Genomic DNA, 25,466 nt, shown 5'->3' with positions numbered 1-25,466 from the left:
TCAGTGTCTGTCATTGACTGCTATACATTTATTGCTCTGAGCTGCTCTGGAACAATAGTTCTATTCTGGCCCAAGTCTCCGGAGTGAGGCAGCAGCATTCGGTATCCCCAGCTTCTGTGTGCCAGCGAGGCTTGGTTTGGGATTGGGTTTCCACAGCCACCTGGAGCTCCGAGCACAGGAATGCCATTGTTCCTCCTTGCAGACTATGGCCGGATCAGGCACATATGCACATAGACACATCATGTAAGAGGAGTTCGTGCCAACCTGCATGTCCCCCTGAATCCAAACAGAGGTCCCCCTGCTTTGCAACGTTTCTGATGCTCACGTAACTGCTCAGTGAATCGTCAAAGATTCTGTTTGCTTGGCCACTGAAAGCTGAGGTTAGCAGCTTTGAGAAGTGGCTGAGCATTTTATTCTGTAGACCAGATTAGATGAGCTTAAAGTAGCTCCACTTGTCTTCTGTCTCTCAATAAAATGTCACTATTTTACATTGTGATCCATCTCAAGTACCAAGATGTAACTTTAAATGTTTGTTTCAGTTACTGTAGTGCCATAAATGCTAGGTTTAGTCATAAAAAACATTTGACGAAGGCGAAGTCGACTTATGTCCTTATATAGTTATTTGCGAGAGGCACAGGAGGAGCTGGTTTGAAAGTGAAGCTGGTGTAAAATTACAACCACTTAATGATTCAAGAACTATTGGGAAGTCTAATTGGTAATTTTTGGGGTGGAAAAAAGGCCTCAATAGTTTAATTTAGATGGAGGTCAAGGTAAAGATTTTCAAGTGAAATCAAAGAATATATAAACAAATCTAACTTTTCTTCATAAGACAGTCTTGGCTTGTTGTCCCACTCAAATGTATATGATTACTAATGTATTATAATAATGTACTAATATCTATCTATGATATATTAATGCTTAAACTTCAATTTCTCAGGGTTGATAATATGTATCAAAGCTTTATTTCCAATTCAATCGAACTTTTTTTAGGAAGTCTGAGTTTCGCTATTCACTTATGCCACTGCCTGGGTTTTTTTTGTTGTTTTTTTAAACTGTAAAAGGTTGATAATAAATTCGAGGGAAACAAAATCTAGACAGAGTCTATAAAATAAATAGGTATAAAGTTAGAATAATTTGTACATTGGTACCTTCTGTATAGGATAATCTAATCTTGTTTAAGGTTTTTCAGATATTTTATTTACTGACTGTGTTCAGAAAGACAGCTATCGTTTCATGTTAACATGGAGATTTGATACAGTGTAAGTAAAATCCTGTACATTTTCATGTCAGCATGACCAATAAAGTTCCATGACTGTTGTTTGCTTCATCACAGATTCTTGTTTTGTTGTGTACACGTTGTCTGAGTATCAACAGCACTGCCGCACTTATATGTACTATATATTTTGTAATATCTTGTGCAATATTTCTTCTGTCTTTATTTTCACAACAGGAATATCAGAACATCGTTTGGTCCATTAGGGTTAATCTTGTCTTTATATTCTCAGTTGAAAAAGCATGATATTGTGTTTAATATGGATTGTAAACTAAGTGAACTGTAAAGGTCTGGATGTGCTGTCCATACTTCTTTATTGTCTCAATGTAGAAAGTCTTACTTTTGTGGTTAAAACAGGGAGTGAAGATTTAGTGCAGAGTAGACCTTACAGAAAGTCATTTTGGATGTTGATTAATAGTTCAACTAGAGCCAACAGCGACTCCTAAATTCATGCTTCTTAGACAAAGAGAGAGAGTGAGAAATGGCAAAGGAGAAAAATGAGAGATTGAGCGATATACTTGCAGCATTTATTGTTTATATTCATCATTTTGGTTCACAGCTCGCTGGGGTTTGATTAGTAGCTGTGTGTGTGTGCATGTGATTGCCTGTGTGTGTTTGTCCTTTAGCTCCTTAGTGGGTTGCATTAGGAACACACTTGTATACAAGTGGGTCAGTCAGTGCCACAAGGGAGTCTGAAACCACTTCCTTCAACAAATCACATTGTTATTCTTTGTGTAGATGTATGTGATTAGCATGTTCGCACATTGTTTTTGAGGATTCATATGGAGACAAATGACACTCCTTTACTCGCTGTTTGTCATTCATTGACCTACCATGTCCTACAATCTCCTTGGTACTTTGAGTTCTCGTAAACCAAAGTCAGAAGCTTTGGTGGAGATACAGACAGGGAGAATGGAGATAAGGCAACAGTCTTAAACCAATGGGCACATAGGGTCACTCCAGATGATTCAGAGCCTGTCACTCTCAGTGTGTCTCAGTTGGATGAATGCAGTGTTTCTGCTGGCCTAATGATAAGAAAATAGGATTTAGTGCAGTATTCAGCAGTGGCTTAGTCAATTCCTGGCTGTAGCCCTTCTTTTACTGCGTTGGTTAATGCCTAATTGGTTCTTCTTTTTAATTTACAGTTTAGTGCCTATTGCTGCAATGCTGTTTGAAGGATATTACATCATATAAGGTTTCCAAGAAGGCTGTAAACTTCAGCAATATTTCAAAACAGGATTAGATCTTAAAAAGCTTAAAATCTGCTTCAATTTAAATTTTTGAAACATGCCTTCACTTGTAACCAAGATTATGTTTAGAAAGCAAGGGGATAGTTGATAAAGTAATTTTCTTATTGTTTTATTTTGAACAATTAGGTTTGTAATGTGTAACTTTCTTTTTTCTTGTGCAATTTTCTAGAGCTTTTTTTATCATTTGCCTTCTGCAGATGTCGATTGTGCCGAGTTTTGGAGAAGTTAGTCTCATAATTTAATCACATCTATTTTCAGGTGTGTGTAATCCTTAATTTCTCTCATTAGTCACGTTTCAAAGTTTAGCGCCTAGCTGTTGGTGATCAAAAGATCTAAAAGCTGACTCATACTACTTGCGTAACACAAGTTAGTGAATAGAAATAAATTATTTTAGGACTTTTAAGTGTGGTTTACTTGTATTGCTCAGTTGACCTCTAAATTTTGTTCAATATCAACATTGTTAGTTGTACTGGTTTCAGTTTTAGTTAGAATTATAAATCTAAATGAAGCTTTTTATGGAAAAAAACAAACAAAATTATTTCCCAATGTTTTTTGGAGTTTTTGCACACCCTTCATACACCTGAGCAAAGTGACGCAACTTTGTTCCTTTTAATGAAATCTTTCTCATATCCAAATATAAAAAGTGACTTTCATATCAAGAGACTGTATGCAAGGGGAGAACAAAGCTTTGAGTGTCACCTTGAGCACCAATGGAGTGATATAATACGGCCTAGAGCGACTCAGTCTTGTAGTGCTCAGTAACCTTATACGTGTTTCTCAACTCGGCTCCGACAATTTACTTCTTTGTAAAAGTGTGGCGTTCATGTGCATCTGCTTCACTCTGAGATATGACCTGACAGGTAGACGAGAAAAAAAAAGCCAGTTTCCATGGTGACAACCATGCTCTTTTTCCAATCCCACACCCCATTTGCCATAAGAGAAACGGAAATATATTATTTCCGCTGACTCATCTATGTACAATTTAGGCACAGACAGAAAAGTTTGCTTGCCTCTTTAATTAGTTACATTTAGAAATCTGCTTTTTGGGAAGATGCGTGTTAAAAAAAAACAAAAAACATATTCTTCTGGCAACAATAATAGATGTGTTGTGTTTTCTGGATGTTTCCATTTGACTAAAGGTTCTAAGTCTGCTCTTTTTTGCCACAAGATCTGGTTTTGATAAAGAGCTGTAGTCCAAAGTTATTATCACCTTAGTTGTTATCCTCCACATGTATCACTCCATGGGTCAGAACATGTTCAGAATAGGTTTTACACCAGAAAAATGTTCCAACTGTACAAAAAGATAGTCCAAACACCTGAGTCATGCCAATTGAAGCTGCACAGTGCACACTCATCAAACAGTTTTGCAGACAAGTCACACAATAATGAAATCATTAAACTCACTGAATAAAAACTAAAAGGGACATTACGATATTTTCATTTCCAGTACGCGTCTGTGTGTAAAAGTGTTGCTGGTAATCTCTCGCTGTAATATAGATTTAGAGCTCTACCACAGTTTAACAGGTTTATTTAACAGAGACAGTGTGCATTAATATTGTACTGAAAATGTACCAGATTTAGCTAAAAGGCTAAATTCATCTTCAGTTAGACATATAACATAACAAAAACTAAAAAATAGACTATCAAAGATGGATTGAGTCAGATTTTTTTTTTTTTTTTTAACATATGTTGAATGTAAGCAAATAGATTATTTAAATTAAACAAAACAATATATATTTTCAAGTGTTTTTTTTATATATAAATTAATGTCATGATATGTTTACTACACTGATTGTAACAATGAACCAGGGGGTGTCAGTCTAAGATATATTTTAATTGCTTCCACAAGCCTGTCAGAAGAGTTTGGCACTGTGTGTTAAAAAGTAAACGTATTTTGATGTTTCTTTTTAAATGAAAAAAAAATGACCTGAATACAAATCCATCTTAAAAACCTCGATGAAACATTCCGGACAATAGTGTAAATTTCATAGCACATTAATTTGACAGTTTATCCTGTACTGGCTCTGCCAGAGAGTCAAGGTTCCTCTGTGTATTATTGCATGTCTAACATTTGGCCTTAGAGGAGAAAGGAGTGGAGAAGGGCAGTGAGTGCTGACCTTGTGAAGGCCTCTCCATGCTGTGTCTTCATTGTGTGACAGTGAGCTATCTGCCTTAGGCTTACCCTAGCAGAGGTTTGAGCACGCACGCACAATGTCATCCATCTCTAGCTCCTATCTGCTTCCTAGCTGCTACTCTCAGTATCTGTGTTAGTGGGTTCGATGGCATTTTAAGAATTACTCGTTTTTGGCCCGGTCACAGTGATAACTGTGTTATCAGTATTTTTTTTCCCCCAATGAACAGCTTAAAAACTGTTTTCCCAAGTGCAGACACATCATAGTCTATGTTTCATCAAACTACAAATAAGTTGATGCTCTCATGTACACAGGGAACATTCATGTGCATTCAGCCGGGATGTGGGCCATTGTGAGTCCAGCCTCACAGACCAAAGAGGGACAGCTGCAGGATACTCCCCTAAAGGAGGACTAAACTGGCCAAGATATCAAAAGGTGAAGCTGGAAATTATTTACACTAAAGAAAATTGAGTTTCACAAGCCTGAGGCTCATTGTCTTGGCTCTGTAGTCATTGTTGCTCTTTTTTGTGGTGTGCTGAGATCAGCAACAACAAACAAAACAAAAAAGAAAGGAGAAAAAAAAGTGCATACAAAGCTGTTTTTGGTAAGTGCCTCAAAGTATAGTAGAAGAGGATTGAATACAATAATCCATGGAATTTTTAAATTAGGTTAGATTAGAGAGAGGATGACCATATTATTCATGTGCAGAACTCATAGTCAGTTTCACCAGCCATCATGTAGCCAAAACTTTTTGCTCAACATTTTTGATCTAACAATTAAAGCTCATTGGAGCTTTAATTATGTGTGTATAAGTACGTGTGTGTGTGTGTGTGTGTGAGGGCTATTGACAGCGCCTGCTTGACTAGGTAATGTGTGTATTTGCGTGTGTATCTCCACAGTTGTATTTCTATTTCACTATTCGCCTAGAGACTGATTGTGCATTTGCAACAGCCAATAGATTATTGATTGTCAGAGTTTTTGCTTTAATACATTCACAGACATCAAGTCATTTTAGCTTGCTTAGGCCTGTTCAATCTACTAAGGATTCATGAGTTTCATGATGCTGTTGACTGTTAATGACAAGCTTAACAGCTAATAAAGGATGACTTGATTCTTCAGTCTTTTAATATTTCAGCCATGTAACTACTTGGCCTGGGCAATATATCAAGATTCAAGAAATACAGAGTACAGTAGTCCCTCATTTATCGGGGGGTTACGTTCTAAAAATAACCCGCAATAGGTGAAATCCGCAAAGTAGTCAGCTTTATTTTTCACTATTATTATACATGTTTTAAGGCTGTAAAACCCCTCACCACACACTTTATACACTTTTCTCAGACAGGAATGAACATTTCTCCCTTGTTTAAATCCTCTCAAAGTTCAAACCTTCATAGATTTTAAAACGTAAACCTGTTTTCAAACATACAGCACTTCAGAGTCACACTGCTAGCGATCAGACATTGATGCCGAACGCACACAGAGTCTTTGTTGACGATGACATCAGGCCGTCAACACGGACACCGGTTTGTTCACCCATTTAACCATGGAGTAGAAGCTGTGTGTGACCACCTGGAGCTGTATGACACAGCCTTTATAACCAGGACCGGACTAGGAAGGATTAGGCGTGGAGGAGAATCAGCGAGAGATGGTAGTAGCAGGTAAAAGTTATCTCTGTAGCACTGAGCTAGGATAGCATTAGCCGCTAATCACACTGGTTTTTTTCACTGGTGGTTTATGTTTATGAGAGGAGAAAAAGAGGCGCAGCTCCTCGCTTCAGCAGGCAGTGAAACTCACCAAGTTGGTTGTGTCGCTGGTGGGTGAACGCAGCATTAGCCAATCAGGACACAGAACACAATGCGCGTTCATACGCTGTAAAAAAATGCATCCAAAATTGCACTGTAAAAAAAATCCACGAAACACAGAAAGGTGCGAAAGGTCAGCCGCGATATCACGAGGGACTACTGTAAACCAACACGATCTTAAGGGGAAACGTAACCCTGTCACGAAAATGTTAGTTACACTTTTCTAGAGAACCTACTTGGAGACAGAGTTTGTTCAGTTCAGTGCTGCAGCTTATGTTCTCATGTTGAGAAGAGGAACAGACTTCACGGTCTTTTCATCAAGAACTTAAAGCACTTTGCGTTTTTATGAGAGAACATAATTATTTTACTATTATGTAGCCCAGTCAGTTATAGACCTGTGCATTATTATTTAATGTGCATATGAGTGGGGTCAAGTTAAGCATTTTATTTTGTATCTTATTTTATATTATATTGTGCATTGTTGGAAGTCTGCTGAATAAATATTTTTTATTGATTAATTATTTCAAGCATTGAAATTGATTTATACAAATACATTGCCTTGATTTTAGTGAGGTTATACACAGTCATAGCCATAAATGCCACCATGGTACTAACATAATTATTTTAAAATGTCATTTTTGGTTTCGGCCAAGAATTTGGCATGCTGTGGCTGAGCCTTCAAGACACTTTTCTATTTTAAATTCTTCCAGAATAGATTATAAAGTGTAATCAACCTTGTTAGTAACAGGATTTGTATATATCAAAATATTTTGACAAAATGATTCATCTTTTCTACTCAGTGTAGGCAAAGATTGCTGTGGCTGCTGTTGATCTGATTTTTATTTTATTTGACACACCTAAAAATAAATATTGCACATCTTACTTTAGATCCTATTTATCACGCAGCCTCCATTCTTGTTGGGATAACTTTGACATGTGTGAAAATGACTAAAAGCTGACTAAGAACTAAACTAAGAAACTTTACTGGAGCTTGTAACTATTGCCCTTTAGCAAAGTCAGAAAGAGTGTATCAACGTGATTTATTTCAGAGCTTGTTTTAATTAGGTCACATAAAAAGATGCATTAACAAAAATCTTCTTGTTTGGGAAGCCTAAAAATGTTTTTTAATGTGAAATATTTTAGGAGATTACTGATTCCTTCATAAAATATGTTATTTAAACAGTAATCACCGTATAAATAGCTAAAAATCTGCTTTTGTTCTAAACTGCTAAACCATTACTACCAAACCACAGCAGGATGAGATTGCTTGTTGCGCACTTTGCACGGAATTGCTAGGAACTCCACTCTGGACTGGGAATGTTGCCTGGAGCATTTGAGCGCACAGCTGAAGGAATACATGCATTTCAGCTTGATCCTGTTAACATGGCTGCTGGCCAGAACAGGAATAGCAAGAAGACAAAGAACCAAGAAGAAATCACAAGTTTTCAGATGACCCCCGACATAGACAGGGAAAGATGCAACATTTAGAGGCTAAATCTGATCTCTGTAGTTTTTCAGGACACAGAGGAGGGAAGGCAGCGTGACAGTGTGTTGTTATCAGTGTTATCGCTTTTACCAGTGTCTAGTGGTAAGCCAGTATGTTTCCTTTGCTCGCTGAACTTTGTAAACAGGAAGCAGATCTCTGTCTTTCTGTCTGTCACACACTCTTTTCACATGTCCTTATCTGTCCTTCCTTTGCCGCCGTTCTCAGCTTTTTCCCCCCACAGTCTCCATCTGTGAGTACAGTATATCCAGAGAATGACAGACATGCGGCTCCCACTGCACTGTGATGGAAGAAAGCAAACAGGCTGTTGTATATGCCGAATAACTGTTACAGTGGAGTATCCACCAGTGGTGACGAAAAATTTACGTCATTGTTTTCGTAAACACGTTTTTTCCACGTAAAAAAAACAAGAAGACGACCAAATTGAAAACAAAATGCACATGAACAAAAACTATCAAATTGTCTTGACTATATCTGCACCAGATTTAGTCGACTAAAACAAAACTCTAACTAAAATAGTCCTGATGACAAAGTATTAACTAAAACCAAATTGCATTTAGTATAGACTATGGCTACAACTAAATCAAAGAATGCTGGCAAAATTAACACTGGTATCGACGGAGGTCAAACCAGCTGTTTCCTACCAATTTTTTTCTGGCACTATTCCTGGTATTCCTGTTTTTCCTCTCTGGGATTCCCCCAGCGAGCTGTCAGAAATGGAGCATTACCATCGCCTGTGACTGTGTAGTTGACCTCCTTTGTTGTCTTTCTTCTTGTCCTTATTTAGCCTGATTTTGGTATTTGTCCATGCACATATTGATACAGTTCCAACTAGGTCTTCCTTTTACCACCTCACAAGAGACATGTACCGTAGATGTGAGATGATTAGCATGAGGTTGTGGGAGACTACAAGAACGAGCATAGAGCAGTTGATCCAGGATTGGCACTGAACTGTTTGTTGTTGCTCAAACCAAATATGTCCTCGTTGGACACCCTCTGATACAACATATGCTACTAACAAGAGTCACATAACACATAGAGGAGTCTTGGAAGGCAGCCACACACACACACACACACACACATACACTCCAATGAAGACAGAAAAAGGTTGGTTTAATGTGCTCTGATGTGGGTGGTTCACTCATTGACGATTGTGAAATTGTCAATGACAGATTAAACAGTTAAATAGCTGTAGCTCAAGCCACAGTGCTCTAACGTGGTTAATTAAGAGCCCATCCAGTTTTGTTTAGCTGCAGCTGTGTTACGTGTCGGAGCATAACACAGAGTTGTTTAGGCAGTTGCCATCTTGGGTAAGGTTCAAACATGCTCAAATTTGACTGTACGTTATTTTCTGCAACACTCATACTTTGCTTTTACAATGTTTTTTTTATTCTCTCTCTGGCACTTTTGTATTACCACAAATATGGAAAGATTGGGAGAAGACAGATGTGAAGAAGACATTCATCTGTACTGATCAATAATGGAGGGAGATTTGGCTTTTTGGCTTTACGACTGCATTCTCCTTGATAGTTCACAGGTGGTTATTGAGGATGAATAAATCATACAAAGAAGAAACCACATTAAACACATTGGGCACAACAGCTTAAATTCTCAATATAAAAAGTTTGTACAGTAAAATATAATGTGAATCTTAGAAAAACTCAAGTAGAAATATACCTTAAGATCTGATCTAATTTCACATTTAGCTAGTTTGTATTTCATAGATATTGGCCCCTCACAACAAAAAAGGCCATGAGCTTGCAAGTTGTTACCTGACTTCATGTTGTATCTTGCATTTCCCATACTTGCTGACTTGGTTTTGAATTGGGAGCTCTTTCTGCCTGTTTATGTAGCAATAGTGAAATATTCACATACACTGCATTAACTTGTGATTAGCTTGTGGCCATTGAATACGCTGCTGTTGCAAGTACTGTTAAGACCAAGTTATGCTGTAACATTATGGCCACTAAAAGATGAGTTAAAAAGCAACTTTCTCTTTACTTTGGTAAAACCACTGTCGCCAGTGATTGTGACTTATCACTGGTAACCAGTCAACATTATTTCCCAAAGTATGTAGACCAATTAATTTGATAAATAATAATCTGCTGTTCAATCTTATATACTGGCTTTTACCAAGATATTCAAACCATCTACCTACTGATGCAGGCTGCATATATAAACTGTCACAAAATGTTTATTACCTGATAGCTTTTAAAGTATATATTGCATGGAATTGATCAACAATAAAATAAGTTTTGACACACTAACTTAGCTTTCAAATTCTCAAGATCTCATTCTAATCAAGAATCTCTCGGATTTACTGGATGAACAAGTCTAAACCATTTGCATTCCTTGTTATAATTTAAGGATTTGCATCCCTGGTTTGATCAACGGCCCCAAAAACTGATTCGTTTTTGGGGCCGTTTTTCTACTGTTTTTCTGCCAGTAGTGAAAAGCAAATGAGTCTAGTTATGAACATCATACACGAGTTATAAATACTCAACCATGATGGTTTTTCTGGACAGTCAACACAAAACTGCTTAACATGCATTAAAGCAGACATTCACAGCGTTAGTTTTTTCCCACTATCTATCTGATACCTACAACTTATACAGTGGGGCAAGTATTTAGTCAGCCACCAATTGTGCAAGTTCTCCCACTTAAAAAGATGAGAGAGGTCTGTAATTTTCATCATAGGTATACCTCAACTATGAGAGACAAAAAGAGAAAAAAAATTCCAGAAAATCACATTGTAGGATTTTTAATGAATTAATTGATAAACTTGGTCACCTACAAACAAGCAAGATTTCTGGCTCTCACAGACCTTTAAGTTCTTCTTTAAGAGGCTCCTCTGTCCTCCACTCATTACCTGTATTAATGGCACCTGTTTGAACTCGTTATCAGTATAAAAACACTTGTCCACAACCTCAAAACGTCACACTCCAAACTCCACTATGGCCAAGACTAAAGAGCTGTCAAAGTACACCAGAAACAAAATTGTAGACCTGCATCAGGCTGGGAAGACTAAATCTGCAACAAGTAAGCAGCTTGGTGTGAAGAAATCAACTGTGGGAGCAGTTATTAGATTATGGAAGACATACAAGACCTTTGATAATCTCTCTCGATCTGGGGCTACACGCAAGATCTCACCCCGTGGGTTCAAAATTATCACAAGAACGGTGAGCAAAAACCCCAGAACCACATGGAGGGACCTAGTGAATGACCTGCAGGGAGCTGGGACCAAAGTAACAAAGGCTACCATCAGTAACACACTACGCCGCCAGGGACTCAAATCCTGCAGTGCCAGACATGTCCCCCTGCTAAAGCCAGTACATGAAGTTTTCTAGAAAGCATTTGGATGATGCAGAAGAGGATTGTGCGAATGTCATATGGTCAGATGAAACCAAAATAGAACTTTTTGGTAAAAACTCAACTTTTCGCGTTTGGCGGAGAAAGAACACCATACCTACTGTAAAGCATGGTGGTGGTAACATCATGCTTTGGGGCTGTTTCTCCGCAAAGGGACCTGGACGACCTATCCGTGTAAAGAAAAGAATGAATGGGGCCATGTATCGTGAGATTTTGAGTGAAAACTTCCTTCCATCAGCAAGGGCATTGAAGATGAAACGTGGCTGGGTCTTTCAGCACGACAATGATCCCAAACACACCGCCGGGCAAAGAAGGAGTGGCTTCTTGAGAAGCATTTCATGGTCCTGGAGTGGCCTAGCCAGTCTCCAGATCTCAACTCCATAGAAAATCATTGGAGAGAGTGGAAAGTCTGTGTTGCCCAGCGACATCCCCAAAACATCACTGCTCTAGAGGAGATCTGCATGGAAGAAAGGGCCAAAATACCAGCAACAGTGTGTGAAGACTTACAGAAAACATTTGACCTCTGTCATTGCCAACAAAGGGTACATTACAAAGTAATGAGATTAACTTTTGTTATTGACCAAATACTTATTTTACCAAGGGATTTACCAATTAATTTATTAAAAATCCTACAATGTGATTTTCTGGATTTTTCTTTCTCATTTTGTCTCTCATAGTTGAGGTATACCTATGATAAAAATTACAGGCCTCTCTCATCTTTTTAAGTGGGAGAACTTGCACAATTGGTGGCTGACTAAATACTTTTTTGCCCCACTGTAGGTGTAGGGCTGAGAGTGATGTAAGCTTACAGTTGTGAAATTAGGTCTGCTAAGCAGCAGCAGCTTGTGCTATGTATACTTTTTGTAGTTAAACGGGGCCAGGTCAGGGATAACAGTTACTCATTATATATAGGAGCAGAAAAAGCTGAGCTAGTACATTTTGGAAATCCTCTGACTCTACTGCATTGCTTAAAAACTAACCAAGAGAAAAGCTGTCTTTTTCTCATTTGATAAACAGATTACAACTGCAGTTAGTTTAAATTAGTATTTACAGTATTGCCAAACATTGTTCAGTCTGTATTGTGTCATTAGTCTTGGTTGTGTGTCTTTTGCACTTTGTGTCGTTATGGTCTTTGTTTTTCTTTTTTTCCCTCTTGCCACATTACGGTGCACTCTGAAAGAGAAAGTGAACAGAAAAAGCAGCTTTGAACTGCGGGCAAAAATGACTGTTTATTGCTCTGCAGAGCTGTGTGTGATGCTGTAAGTTGATTTAATAAATGGCAGGGAAATCTGATGACTATAAGCATTTTTGCTTTTCCCGTTCCAAATTTGGAGATAAAGTATGTGTTATATAAATGCACTGAGGGTGTCTTTACTGATAACGAGAGAGGCACAGCTTAAAACAAGCAGAAAGGAGATGGAAATGTATGGACTCATTTTGGGGTTGATAGACAGACGGAAAGGCAGACGAATATACAATAGCTTACCTGCACTGCAGCACAGCCTCCTCTCGGTCACTAGCATTGAAGTGTGTGGGCTGCCTGTGGGGTTGTTACAGTATGGTAAAGTTTTTATTGCAGAATCCCACTACATACCCATACAATCTACATCGGATGGTAATATGAATTCCCTGTGGATTAGTATGATCACTTGACTTTAAAGTAGGCCAGATTGAAGGACACACATATACTTACACACATTCACTCACACACTGATTCATATTCACGCTCATCAGGATTCTCTGTGGATTTTTCAAAAATAGCAGATTAATCCAGTGAAATGAGCAGTTCTGGGAAATACATCAGCTGTCCATCCTGATTTCTGCCTGCCAGTTCATCTTCAGAGTCTACTGCTTTGTGGCCTTTTCATCCTTTTTCAAAGCTGCTAGACAGACTTTGGTTATTGTTGACCTTTTCGGTGTGAGACGAAGCGAGTGGATGATTGATTCACAATACAAAGAGCTTCAGCGTTTGGCTGACAACTTGTGAATCGGCAAAGCCCATTTTTTGGACATGTTTGACTGAATAATATTATATTTGTGTAAGCTGGGAAGTGTTGGTGTGACTGGAATCACGAGGGGTTACATTTGAACTCTTGACATTCAATGCCAGTTTTTCTCAAGTTGTCCTGGAAGTTCTGTCCAGTTTTCATCAGCAACGAACAATTACAATAGCCGTGATTGATTTTTCCAGTTCTAAATATAAAAAGAAGTGGAAAAAAATACAATGTTCTAAACATCTACAAACAGTGTCTTGTGAATTGAAAAATATAAGGTGATTTTCTTTTTCTGTCTGGCCACTCTCCAGGAGCATGCTTCAGTGACGCGCAAGAGAAAAGGTGGGATCTCCGAAGCTCCGCCTCTCTGCTGGTGGAGCACCATTTACATCTGGCCAGAGACCCCTCTAAGTCACTCAGAAAGGTACGAGTACGGATGTACTGTGGATGCATAAAGCAAAACAACATGTTTTCAGCATCCATCGATGTTTGGACAAAAAAATAGCTCTTTGTTGCTGAATGCTCTGGTGATCCTGTTGTCTTCTTGCTACAAATGTGTGCTTTTTAGCTTGTGATTTACGAACTTGTTTGGGATGTTCTTTGTGTGAACCGATGGCTTTTGACTGCTTGCTTGGTATGTGCTGCTGCTAGAAAAATTTTTTGCTACCCACTCTGAGATAGAGAAATTATTTCAATACTGCTGTAGATAGAAAGACATGAAGGACATTAGGACTGATAAGAAGATTGCAAAAGTGTACACTGGTGATGTTAAACTGATTAAATCCTGAGGTCACCAGTTCACTTTTGAAGAAGCCACTATTATAAAGCATGCTTCCTGATTTGCTACTGTTGTTGTTTTTGTACAATTGCACTGAGACAGAATTACAGTAAAACACGTCTTGATAAACAGCGTCTTTGTTCTGCCATGATCTATTAATAATCTAAGAATGCAGCCTAGAACATTGAACACATAGGGAAAGTAAAAACAGAGTGGATGCGAAAAGGGTTGACTGACTCATCAGGAAATCCCTGCTGTGATGGCGTCACTTCTCAAGTTCTTTCAGGTTATGGGCTACAGGAAGAGGCTGACCTGTAACAGGGGTAATCTAGTCCAGACGCTCAAACCAAACAGTTTGATCTGCTATACTTGATTCAAGTATTTGTAGTAGTACTGCTAAAGCATTTGTCAGCACCAGTAGGCATGTACAGTCTGTGATGGTGAAAACTGAAACTGTGGTTTGCAATAAAGTTTGAAGTGATATCAGGGTCTTTGCTCTGTTCCTTCACATGTCTTGGAAGTAAAAGCATCTGTTCTGTCCAAACTGTAAAAAATTAATGGAGAGAACATGTGGGACTTACAGCTGTTAAAAAAACCAATGACGTAACAGGAGCATCTAAAAGAATGTCAAAAGCAATGCTAAAAATACTGTCTTTATGCTTACAGTAATTTACAGAAATGAATTATTGTATGGCATGTTTGGGTTTTAATAAACACAGACTTGATATTGATAAAGTTAGACCAAGTCACAAGTATGTACAGTAGGGCTGGGCGATTTGAATTGCAGTACTTTTTTTAATCCACAAGTGTCGGCGGCGGGCGGAGTCTGCTAATACTTTCTTTCTGGCCGCCTTCTACTCTTAAATATGTAAATAAATGATTAATTACCCCTTTAGCACTGAAAGAATATCTGTAATATTACTTGAATATCTGTAAAAGTCACGTTTTTCTATTAGCTCTGTCTGCTAGCATAGCTTCTCTTCTTCACTGCAAGATATCTGCATGCCAACCGACCACTGTGTTACCAGCGCTCTCTGCTGGTCCAAACAAATATGACGTAAATCAGTGCAATTACGTTTGTTTTTTTTTAAAGTCCAATTGTTAAGGCAAAAAATACATTTTCAGTTGCGCTTTTAAAAGAAAAAGAACTATTATGCAGTTTTGCATTGTTTATTATAGAACCAGAATTTAAATTAATAGGCTTCATTTTCATTTGTATTATGCCTTTATTTCATTCAATATTTATTTTTAGTTAAATTGCATTGTTTTGAATAGTTTATCAAGGAATTCTTTTGACAATGAAAAATAAAAGGAAAATAGTACAGTATTTTCTAGTTTTTTTCCCAAAAAAAAAATTTTGTCTACAGTCCCATTTTGTAAAATAAATCGTGAGAGAATTGTATCGTGAACCCAGTATCGTGAATCAAATCGTATCGGGAGTTGAGTGAATTGTTACATCCCTAGTAAATGAAACAAACACAAAAAAAAACTTGGCTCTTTTTTGCTTAGTCAATTAATTTGTTTTATTTTATGGAGGTCTATTAACTTTTACATGTTATCAGAAGAGGATTAGCTAAATTGAGCTCCTACTATTTAGTTTCATGGGGAGTATCAGTAACACATTTGAATTTTATACAAACTTAGCATAATCTATAATATTTGCATTCCGTTGAGACAATCTTACCACATCCTGATCCGTCATTGCCCACTCTCTTTTTTCTCCCACCTCTGCTATGATTTCACTCCCCTATGAAGCCAGTCATTTTCTGCATTCAAGGTTGTGATTTAAGCATGAAATAAGCATTCTACCAGCAGCATATTTGTTCTGCAGTTTCTCTTTTGAGAGCCACAGAAATGGGCTTTAGGCCACCTTGCATCATCTTACTTCCCTAAAATCAGGCTTTGTCTTGTTCTGTTCCAACTGAGAGGAAATGCAAATGTTGAGAAAATCAGCATTGGCATCAGGGTTGTCTTGGAAACTGTTGAGCTTATCAAACCCATGTGACCCAAGGATAGCTTATATGCCACAGCACCTGGTCTGCTTTTCTTATTTAAGATGTTTAATTAGCACAAAACCTCCACAAATGTGTTGGTTACATACTAGTTATATGCTTTTCCATTAACCCTAACTTAATAATGATATCCCCTTATTGTTCCATTGAAACATACAATGATAAAACCCTCAGAATGGAGGCTCCTCAATGTCACTCATAAATTGTGAAGCAAGTGATCATCGTCTTGTTGAGTTTTTTCAATTGGTTGTGAGAAACTGTGGTTATACCATCTCAGTCTGTAAAGGGAAATTAGTCCCTGCAGAGAACAGGAGCATAGAGGAAGATGAAGAGAAACACAGAGAAGGATTTGAAGTGGGGGAAATTGTGTTCTCCAAGGGAAGTAGTGATGGCAACCGCTCTTGAAAGAGCAACATCACTAAGAGACAAATGGGGATGAAGTCAGGGGTGGTTTTTAAAAGAGCAGCTTAACTGAAAAACAAAATGTGAAATACCCAGAATAGAAAACCAAAATGTAAGTAAAAATTAATACACCTTCGGTTTGGAATTTCTCAGGTAAAATAGGATGAAGAATTGTGTGTTTCTTTATTGTTGAAAGAAACCAAGCAGTTTACGAGAGACTTATAAAGACTCATGAGAGTCTCAGACACGTGTATTAAACAGCCTTCTACCCACACACATACATCACACTAACAAACAGAAACAGGGCCAATGTCTACTGTGAACTCTGGGCACACCCATAGTGAACTCTGCCATGCACAATTAAAATATAGAAGTGCAGAGAAATGGTGGAGAGTCAGCTATTAGGAAGGATGTACTTGCTGGCATTTTATTTCATGTACATAAAAATGAAATTCTTAGTGATCTGCTCAAAAACCTGCAGTTCAGGCTGATATCCCTATGTCAGCAATGTCACTCGACTGTGAACGAGAATATTCATTGTGTTATAGAGTGCCTTTGGTTTGTTGTTTCCATTTGAGAGCAATCATTTGTAAATGTCTTGTGGGCTCACCTCTCCCTGCACAGCAGGAATAAAGAGAATAAGTTCCAAAACACTGCGGCGCTATTAGGTCATATAGTGTTCAGGCATCAAGGTTGAAGAGGGTTCATATCCAGCAGTGCTCAGTGAAACAGAAGAGAAATTGGAGAGTGTTGACTGACCTCATATTGGGCCTGGAATTTAGGGTTTTTTGGATTAGGGATCTAAAGAGGGGGACAAGCAGTCTGATGAGTTTTTTTCTGGGCATCTCAGGAGAAATAGGACAGATACCGGTATTATATTAATTGCAGACTAACCTCCCTGAATCCACCTTTGATGTTCAATTTATGTAAAAAAAATTACATTAATCTGTTAGCCTTTTAATCTTCTTTTCTTTTTACACCAATGGCCTGTATCCCCTGTCTCACTGCATTCATGAACCTTGTCACTGGCCTTCCTCTCCTCCTTTTGCCTGGCAGCTCCATTCTCAGCATTCTTTCACATACTGTACATAGTCATCGTCTCTCTCTCTCTCTCTCTCTCTCTCTCTCTCTCTCTCTCTCTCTCTCTCTCTCGTGCATGATTAGTCCATCTCTGCCTCATCTTTTTCCCTTTCTTTAACCCAAACATTGCCAAACCCATTCATGCTGGGAGCAATAAAGAAATGGAAAACATGCACTTCACAGATAATCTGTGACAGCACCCAGCTGTCTCACCTTTCTTTCGCTCTTTAAAGAAATTCAGCACGTGGAGTAACACCTGCATGTGTGAACCATAACTGCCTTGACTGGTGTGAATTTCCTGCACTGTACTGCTCTCACTGCCGTACACTGAAAGAGCCTCGCAAGTCATTACACTCCCCCAGTCATACACATTAGAGCAGGGTGCTAATTTAAATGTAATGTAAATGTTGTGAATTAGGTCTTTTTTAGAAAAACAAACAAACGAATACAAGTTTTTCCTAAACTTGTATTTTCATATGTCATTTGCACTTATGTCAAGCACTCAGACAGAAACTAAACGGGTGCTTCCGGGATGAAAGCTCAGGAAATGTAAACCATAAATGATCAAAGTTAACACATAAATTTAACCTTTCTCTGAAGTTCATGCTGATAGTAACGGGACGTCATGTTAAAATGTCCTTTGTGCAAAAGATGGTAGTCACATGAGGTTTATCATTGAGAGTGGCGTGGGAGCTGTGTGATATGGGACGGATGGAATATTTTGGGATGCATCAATGTTTGCTTAGGATATTGTTTAAAACGTGAGGCTGAATCGCCGGTTAGGAGTAATTAAAATTTTCACAAATAATGTTTTGGAGCATGTTACACATTTCCATGGGATTTTTCCCATTAAATAGGTGGCTGAGGGTCTAGCAGAGTGGGTCATGTGATTTAAGAGTAACCATGTATGTAAACTCTTTAAAGCATTAAAACTGTTAAATTAATGACAGTAGTTGATTCTATTAATCCTATTTACCATGTTTGGTGCAATTTTGCAAAAGTGTAATAGCCAGTAAAGTCATCTGAGTAAGGAGAGATGATGAAACAGAAAGAAAAGGGTGACGCAGAAATGGTTAAATCCTGAAACAAATATTGGGAGACTTTAAAATTGAAAATCAGAGGCCCTACCAATGCAGCTTTAAGCTACATAGTCTCTTCACACAAGAGGGTGTTCACTACTTCTACGAATAAGAGCCCATTACAATGTAACTGATTGACTGTTTTTTTCTTTCTTTAGTCTAGAAATTCTCTGACCTAGCCATCTTTAATTTCCCACATTGGTTCTTGTCAAGCTCACTTACATCCTTCTATTTGCCTATTCCCTTTCTTCTGCCACAATAATTGTGAAGATCAAATGGTCACTTACTGCTTTATGTATAGCACACACTTTTGAAGCCATGATAAAAAGCTAATTTGTGATATTTTTCTGTGACCTGTCAATGTTCATAATATGAATTTTTCCCCTGTAAACCAGAGATAAAACCCAGCCATCTTTAAAAAGTACCAGAACAGGTAGGCAAGGCAAATTTATTTGTATAGCGCATTTTATACACAAGGCAACTCAATGTGCTTTACATGATAAAACATTCAACTGTTTAAAATCAATAAGAACATTTAAAATCATCAGTAAAATCAATTCAAATCATCAACAAACACATTACATCAACAACATGACCAAAAATCTCTCTCTCTCAATCATATGCAGTAGAGAAAAAAAGTGCCTTTAACTTTGATTTAAAAATGTTCACATGTGATGCTGACTTCAGCTCTGCTGAAGTTTGTTCCACTTCTTTGCAGCAAAACAACTAAAAGCAGCATCACCATATTTAGTGTGAGCTCTGGGCTCCACTATCTGACCTGTGTCCATAGATCTGAGAGACCTGCTGGGTTCATACCTGACTAACATTATACACCAGCAGCAGAACTTTAAAATCTATTGACTGGGAGCCAGTTGAAACAATTTAAAACTGGAGTAATGTGCTCTGACCTCTTTGTTCTAGTTAAGACCCGAGCTGCAGCGTTCTGAACCAGCTGTAGCTGTTTGATGCTCTTTTGGGGGATTCCTGTTTGAAAACCATTACAATAGTCCAGTCTGCTGGAGATAAAAGCATGGACCAGTTTCTCCTGATCTTTCTGAGCCATTAAACCTTTCACTCTGGAGGTGTTCTTTAGGTGGTAGAAGGCTATTTTTGTGATAGAATTGATCTGACTGGTAACCATTGGAAACATGCTTTTTCACTTATAAGGCAATTTATTTAGAGTTACAGATTATATGCTTTACCTTATTATTGCAAGAGTTCAGAGTTCATTCTTTCACAGAGTTTTTCCAAAGGAAACTGTAGATGCATCCAGAAAAAGTCTGACCTTCTGTCTCACTGCAACTGAAGACCGAGAGGAGATACATTTTGTGCATGACACTTTGTGTTCTCACAATCCTATCAGGTGGAGAAGTGCTGTTCTGCTGAGTTTTTTTCTCTTCCCTGGCAGCTAAGCAAAGCTAGCCTAGGCTAAGCAATGCTAGCATTGTGTAAACTATTTTTTCATCATGCAGACATGAGAAAAATCACTGTAACCAAATACATTTTCTCCCTTCTGCTTGTGCTGTTGCAACCTGAGGTACCATTGAGGCAGAGAATGATCTAAAGAGAGAAGAGATGGTGCTACAAGAGAGAGGGAAGGAGGAGCAGGGGAATCCTAATGTGGTTATGTCTTTTCTCACTTGGCTTGCCAAAGAAAAGCAATTACTATCACAGCTCTTCTTTCTGCTGTGTATTTCTGTGCCTACCTTTGAGTGTGTGTCTGTGGTCTAGCACACATGGATGTGGTCTCTTGATTGGCTCATACAAGACAGGATATATTTAGAACATCGATATGTGTTTGTGTTGTTTAGCTTAAAGGTTACATGATGTTTTATTGGTGTTCATGATGCCAGACTTTAGCCTGACTTCGAGTTACTTTTTTTCTTAGTTTTTTTTTTTTACATCGTTTCAGGTCAGTGTAAATTTCTCCCTAAGTGTTTGAGTGATTATTTGAAGACCCTCAAAAGGAGAGGAGGACAACTGTGAATTGAGACTGCTGAGTAGAGAGATACTGTATGTGAAGAATCAAAGACCGTCTCTGAGAGATCTCTGGAAATCACCAATACCTCTGACATCCTCCAATTTTCCTCTCCTTCATTCTCACTCTAGGATGCGTAGATTTGCCTACTGTAAGGTGGTTCTGGCCACGTCTCTGGTGTGGGTGATGCTGGACATGTTCATCCTGCTCTACTTTAGCGAGTGCAACAAGTGTGACGACAAGAAGGAGAGAGGACTGCCTGGGAGAGACGGTGGGTTTCTAATGCTACATTTTTGGAGAAAACCTTCTTTTGTATAGGATGTCTGAAGCATCTGCATGTGTTCCTACAACAGACCCACTGACCAGACCACGAGATGGGCCTGGAGAAGGAGGGAAACCTGTGGTGATCCCTAAAGAGAACCAGGAGAAAATGAAAGAGATGTTCAAGATTAACCAGTTCAATCTCATGGCCTCGGAGATGATTGCCCTTAATCGCACGCTGCCTGATGTCCGCCTAGAGGGGTGAGCAACTACTTATACGTCTTCTTTTTTTTTTTCTTTTTTTTTACTTCTGCAAACCTAAATGTAGTAAGATATCCACTTTTTAAGTAATCAACGTAAGGAAATTCAGCAGATACTCAATCATTCAGTGTGTAAGAGCAAATGTCTATGTCTATGACACAGAGAAGTAGACAGGTTTATTGGGCTGGAAAAGCAAAGAAAGATTGTGTGAATTCTTATAAATCTTGGCATTATAGGCTAAGGTTTTTTTTACATCAATGACTTTTTATACATACCTACATATCTTAATTCATGATGAAAGCTAAACCGAGTGTTAATTAAGAGGTTAATAAACTGCGAAATTCAAACAGTGAACTAAACAGGGTGTTGTAATCTCATGGGAACTGCGACTTCCTGAACAACATTCAACATGCTCCAATTTCATCCATTGTGGTTGTTTGCTGTCACTGTATGATGTCCTTTTTCACTCTTCCCTAGGACTAATGTTTCACCAATGGGAAATTTCACCACACACTCTTTACTCCAAAATGACTGAATGAGATACTACAAGGCCATTTAAACTTTTTTCCTCCGCTGGCTTTGTTATTTCACTAAATTGTTTTTATTTATTTTAATTTTTTTAAGAATTTACATCGAACTACAGAATTGAATCGTTTTACCATTCTTTTATTTTAGATAACAGTGGTTTAGTGGTTAGTTGGATAAGTGTTCATCCGGTCCAAGCAGGTGCTACCCAGAGCTGTCAATCCCATTTGGGTACCTGACTTCTGCTGAAGAACAGGCATGAGTTGGTAATGAAGGTTGTGAGAGCAATGGGCCGAAGGAGGAACAGTAGACTGACAGACAGGGCACATACAGACCATACAGGTGGGAAAGACAAAGTACATTGATCCGTGAAATGGGTTTTAGTCTTTGAGTGAGAGTTGATTGCTATGTGTGTTTTCACTCAGCCTTTTCTCTGTCTATCTGTTTTTCCCATTAGGCGATAAGACAAAGTCAATATGGAGTCAGGGATTGTGTGTAGGTGGAATACATTACAGTCGCACGTACATGAGTGAGCCTGTGTCCGTGTGAACAGATTTTTATTTTTAATATTGTCAACAATACAGACAGTGCTAACCCAGTAAAATACGGGTTAGTCATGTTGACAGCTTTTTGTATGTGTATGTGTATCTGTGGCAGGGAGGATCTGCAGTGTATAAAACCATTTTCCATAACCACACCTCTCAGAAACGTTGACGAGTTCTTCTAATTGCTGTGATGTGTCTGCGTTCGTGTGTATTATTTGTTCATAATGCTGTTTTGTCCGCCCATCCTAAATATCATCACAATCCACTGGCTGTTGAAAGCATCTGTAACTTATTACTAATGAATTGCTGTTGCCAAATGTTGCTCCACCACCCTGTGACTGTGTCACTAGGACTTCCAGCTGGAGCTCTGTCTGCAAAAGCTACATTATGTGATGTGACCTGGAAACATGTGTGTCTCTTATTTAGTCAATGCACGTTGGTTTGCTGTAGCTGAGAATCAATAGGCCACAATATCATCTCTGAAAAGGGGGAAAAGTTTTAAATAATAATAATAAATAAGATTAGGGGGTATCTAAACCATGAGGTTTGGCTAACGTGTGCCTGGCCTGGAAATTAAAAAAAAGACCTTGATTATGGGCGGGGTTACTTAAACAGTTAAGACACACCCAGTCTATATTAGAAAATCTCCAAAGAACAATCTATTCTATGCTAACTACCCACTCAATACTCACTATACTTCTATTTTCACAATTATCTCAGTTCAACCAATAGTAGAGTTGACAGGTGCTTGTTTTTATAGGAGGGGCAGGGCCAACAGGGGTGGTTCTTGACGTAAGAAGCCACCAAAATATCACAAACCTCCATTCTCAGCCTATTGCAAAAATGTATTGTAATAGCCGAGAGCAGTCACTCTTAAATTTTTACAAAAAAATACAACAAATTAATATAATTTGACTAATTATCAAGAGTTAGACTTGGATCAATCAACAATACTACTTCATACTCAAATACTTTTGTTTTTAGCAGAAGGAAAGTGGTTTTGGGGTGTAGTTACTCTTTAGGCAATCTTTGTTTTTGGACTGATCCATACATATATGAATAGGTTTTTCTCACGAAGACAGTAGCACAAGAGTCTGAGAGTGACCGCATGCTATTTAATATGCTCCAGAGGCAGCTGCAGATCAGGATATACTCTTGACCTCCTGTGTGCTGTTGATCTTACCTTCTTTCTGCCAGAATCAGCTGCAGAGAAAGAGGAAGCAAGCCAGTCTGATCAAAGAGATGCAGGGATGTTATGTCGATGATGAAAGGGAGATATATATCCCAGGTATATTACAATTGACTTTTGTGGGGGGGGAATTTGGTGGAAGTTGCAGCCTGGTTTCAATTTTGTTTTCAAACTGTTTCTGCTTCCCGTATGAGAAACAGTTCCAAGTGGAAGCCACTTTTATGTCGTAGTGTTTATATGCAGCTGTCGCAGCAGGCTGAAAGAGCTACTGGCTGGTTGGCAGCTGGATGTGTTTCATTTTGTAACCCAGAGATTTCTTAAGTGCGAGGTGAGCTATTGCATTGGCAGGTTTTTCAGTAGCAGCTTAAAAACTAGTGAAATGATAAGAGAAAGAAAAATAAGACGGGAAAAGTACAAAACTGGGCCTATTTCTTGACTGGTGTGGCCTGAGTACATGAGTGTTCCTGTCTATTTGAAGCTTGTGACCTACTTTAAGAAACCTGGTCTTTATGACGGACATTATTACTGTTGCAATCCACTATGTTACATCTTGAGAAGGACTCTGCCAGGTGACCTAGACCCTGTCTGGTTATTTTATAGTGTAGTAAAATGACTGATACCCAGTAAGTCTCTAAAAAGGAAGTAAGCATGGGGGAAGGGCATCACTGAACTAAGGTAGAACAAACAAAGAAGTAAAAAACCTAAGTACAGAACCTGCGCAGAATAAATGAATCTTACAAAGACCTGTGTTTAAGCCTCTGGAAGAAGAACAGGCTGACCAGATGCCTTCCTTTTGGTCCTCATCCACCGACCAAGATTTGTTTCATTTCTATTTACGCCATTTAGTTCATTATTAACTTTGGCAATTAGTAAATTAAAATCACTTCTTAGATTAAGATAGTTAAATAAATAAATGGCAATGTTAAAATGCAACACTATTCACATGAATACTGGATGGCTTTGTGTAATGTGTGATATTCTGGAGAATCCAGTGTATTAGTTTTAACACTGTACAGTACATCTTACCTTATGTCATCAGTTTACCAAGTCAGACATTCATTACATGGCCAATAAAGTTGATTCTGATTCTGATTCATTCTTTTATAATGATGGAAAAGTGGAAAGATCTCAGTTCTTCTTTTAACCCCAGGAGTATTTTTCAGCTTGTGTTCATTCGTTCGTTCCTTCCTTCATTCGTTATCTGCTCCTTATCCGGGTTCTGGTCGCAGAGGCAAGATCCTCAGCAGTGAAGCCCAGATGGTCCTCTCTCCAGCCACTACCTCCTCTGGGGGGACCAGCAGAGACATAATCTGCCCAGCGTGTCATACACTGTTCTTGGTCACCTCCCTAAGGAAGCATCCAGGAGGCGTCCTTGATAGATTCCCGAACAACCTCTACTGGCTCCTCTCTGTGTGGAGGAGTAGCGGCTCTACTGCTGATATTTGCCTTCAATATCCCTAGGGAGGTGGTTAGTTCTATTGGAGGTAGAAGTTAAAAGTCAGCCTGACAGGTTTTTTCTCCAAACCTTCCCAGTAGACCTTCACTACATGTTTGACATTTTACCCTGTCACCTGGACTGAACTCCTCACCAGGTGGTGATCAGCTGACAGCTCTGCTCTTCACATCACTCGCTTCTGTGATTTGCAGCTGAAATTTAAGTCTTAGTATGATGGATGGATGGATGGATGGATGGATGGATGGATGGATGGATGGTTTCCTCATGTGGGTTGTCATCTGTTTGAGTGTGCTCCACACTGCGTTGGTAATGACTAATACTCTAATCAGTATCAACTGCCATCTCACTGCCTTTCTATTTCTGAGTATTCCTTTGTCTAAAATTAGGATGCACACTCAGATGCAATGCCTATTATTTGCCCTTGATTGTCTTCATTTAAAGCTGATGAAGTTGTGCTTTTTCTGGAGGCCGTAATTGATGAGCTCAGTGGTTTTCTAACAGTCTAATGCTGTTTTTTTAGTCGGAGCAATGTCTCTCTTGTTCTCAGCTCTCTTGTGTAGACTCAGTTAAAATGCA

The 25,466-nt window shown here is 38.6% G+C and overlaps 1 protein-coding gene across 3 annotated transcripts in view; it reads left to right on the top strand.

Moving 5' to 3' along the window:
• galnt1 (UDP-N-acetyl-alpha-D-galactosamine:polypeptide N-acetylgalactosaminyltransferase 1) overlaps positions 1-25,466 on the top strand; it is a 41,811-nt gene that overhangs the window by 1,898 nt on the left and 14,447 nt on the right. The window contains exons 2-4 of one of the 3 annotated variants that reach the window (XM_028470747.1): positions 13,636-13,748; positions 20,785-20,924; positions 21,007-21,175. In XM_028470747.1, the coding sequence (XP_028326548.1) occupies positions 20,786-20,924; positions 21,007-21,175 (308 nt within the window). In that variant the 5' untranslated portion in view covers positions 13,636-13,748; position 20,785. Of the gene's footprint in view, positions 1-13,635; positions 13,749-20,598; positions 20,689-20,784; positions 20,925-21,006; positions 21,176-25,466 lie in introns of those variants that run through there. The other 2 variants (XM_028470745.1, XM_028470746.1) reach the window with 2 other exon arrangements.

The sequence above is a fragment of the Gouania willdenowi genome, chromosome 16 (genome assembly GCF_900634775.1).
Source record: "Gouania willdenowi chromosome 16, fGouWil2.1, whole genome shotgun sequence".
NCBI classification, from domain to species: domain Eukaryota; kingdom Metazoa; phylum Chordata; class Actinopteri; order Blenniiformes; family Gobiesocidae; genus Gouania; species Gouania willdenowi.
This window is presented reverse-complemented; position numbering and strand designations above follow the sequence as displayed.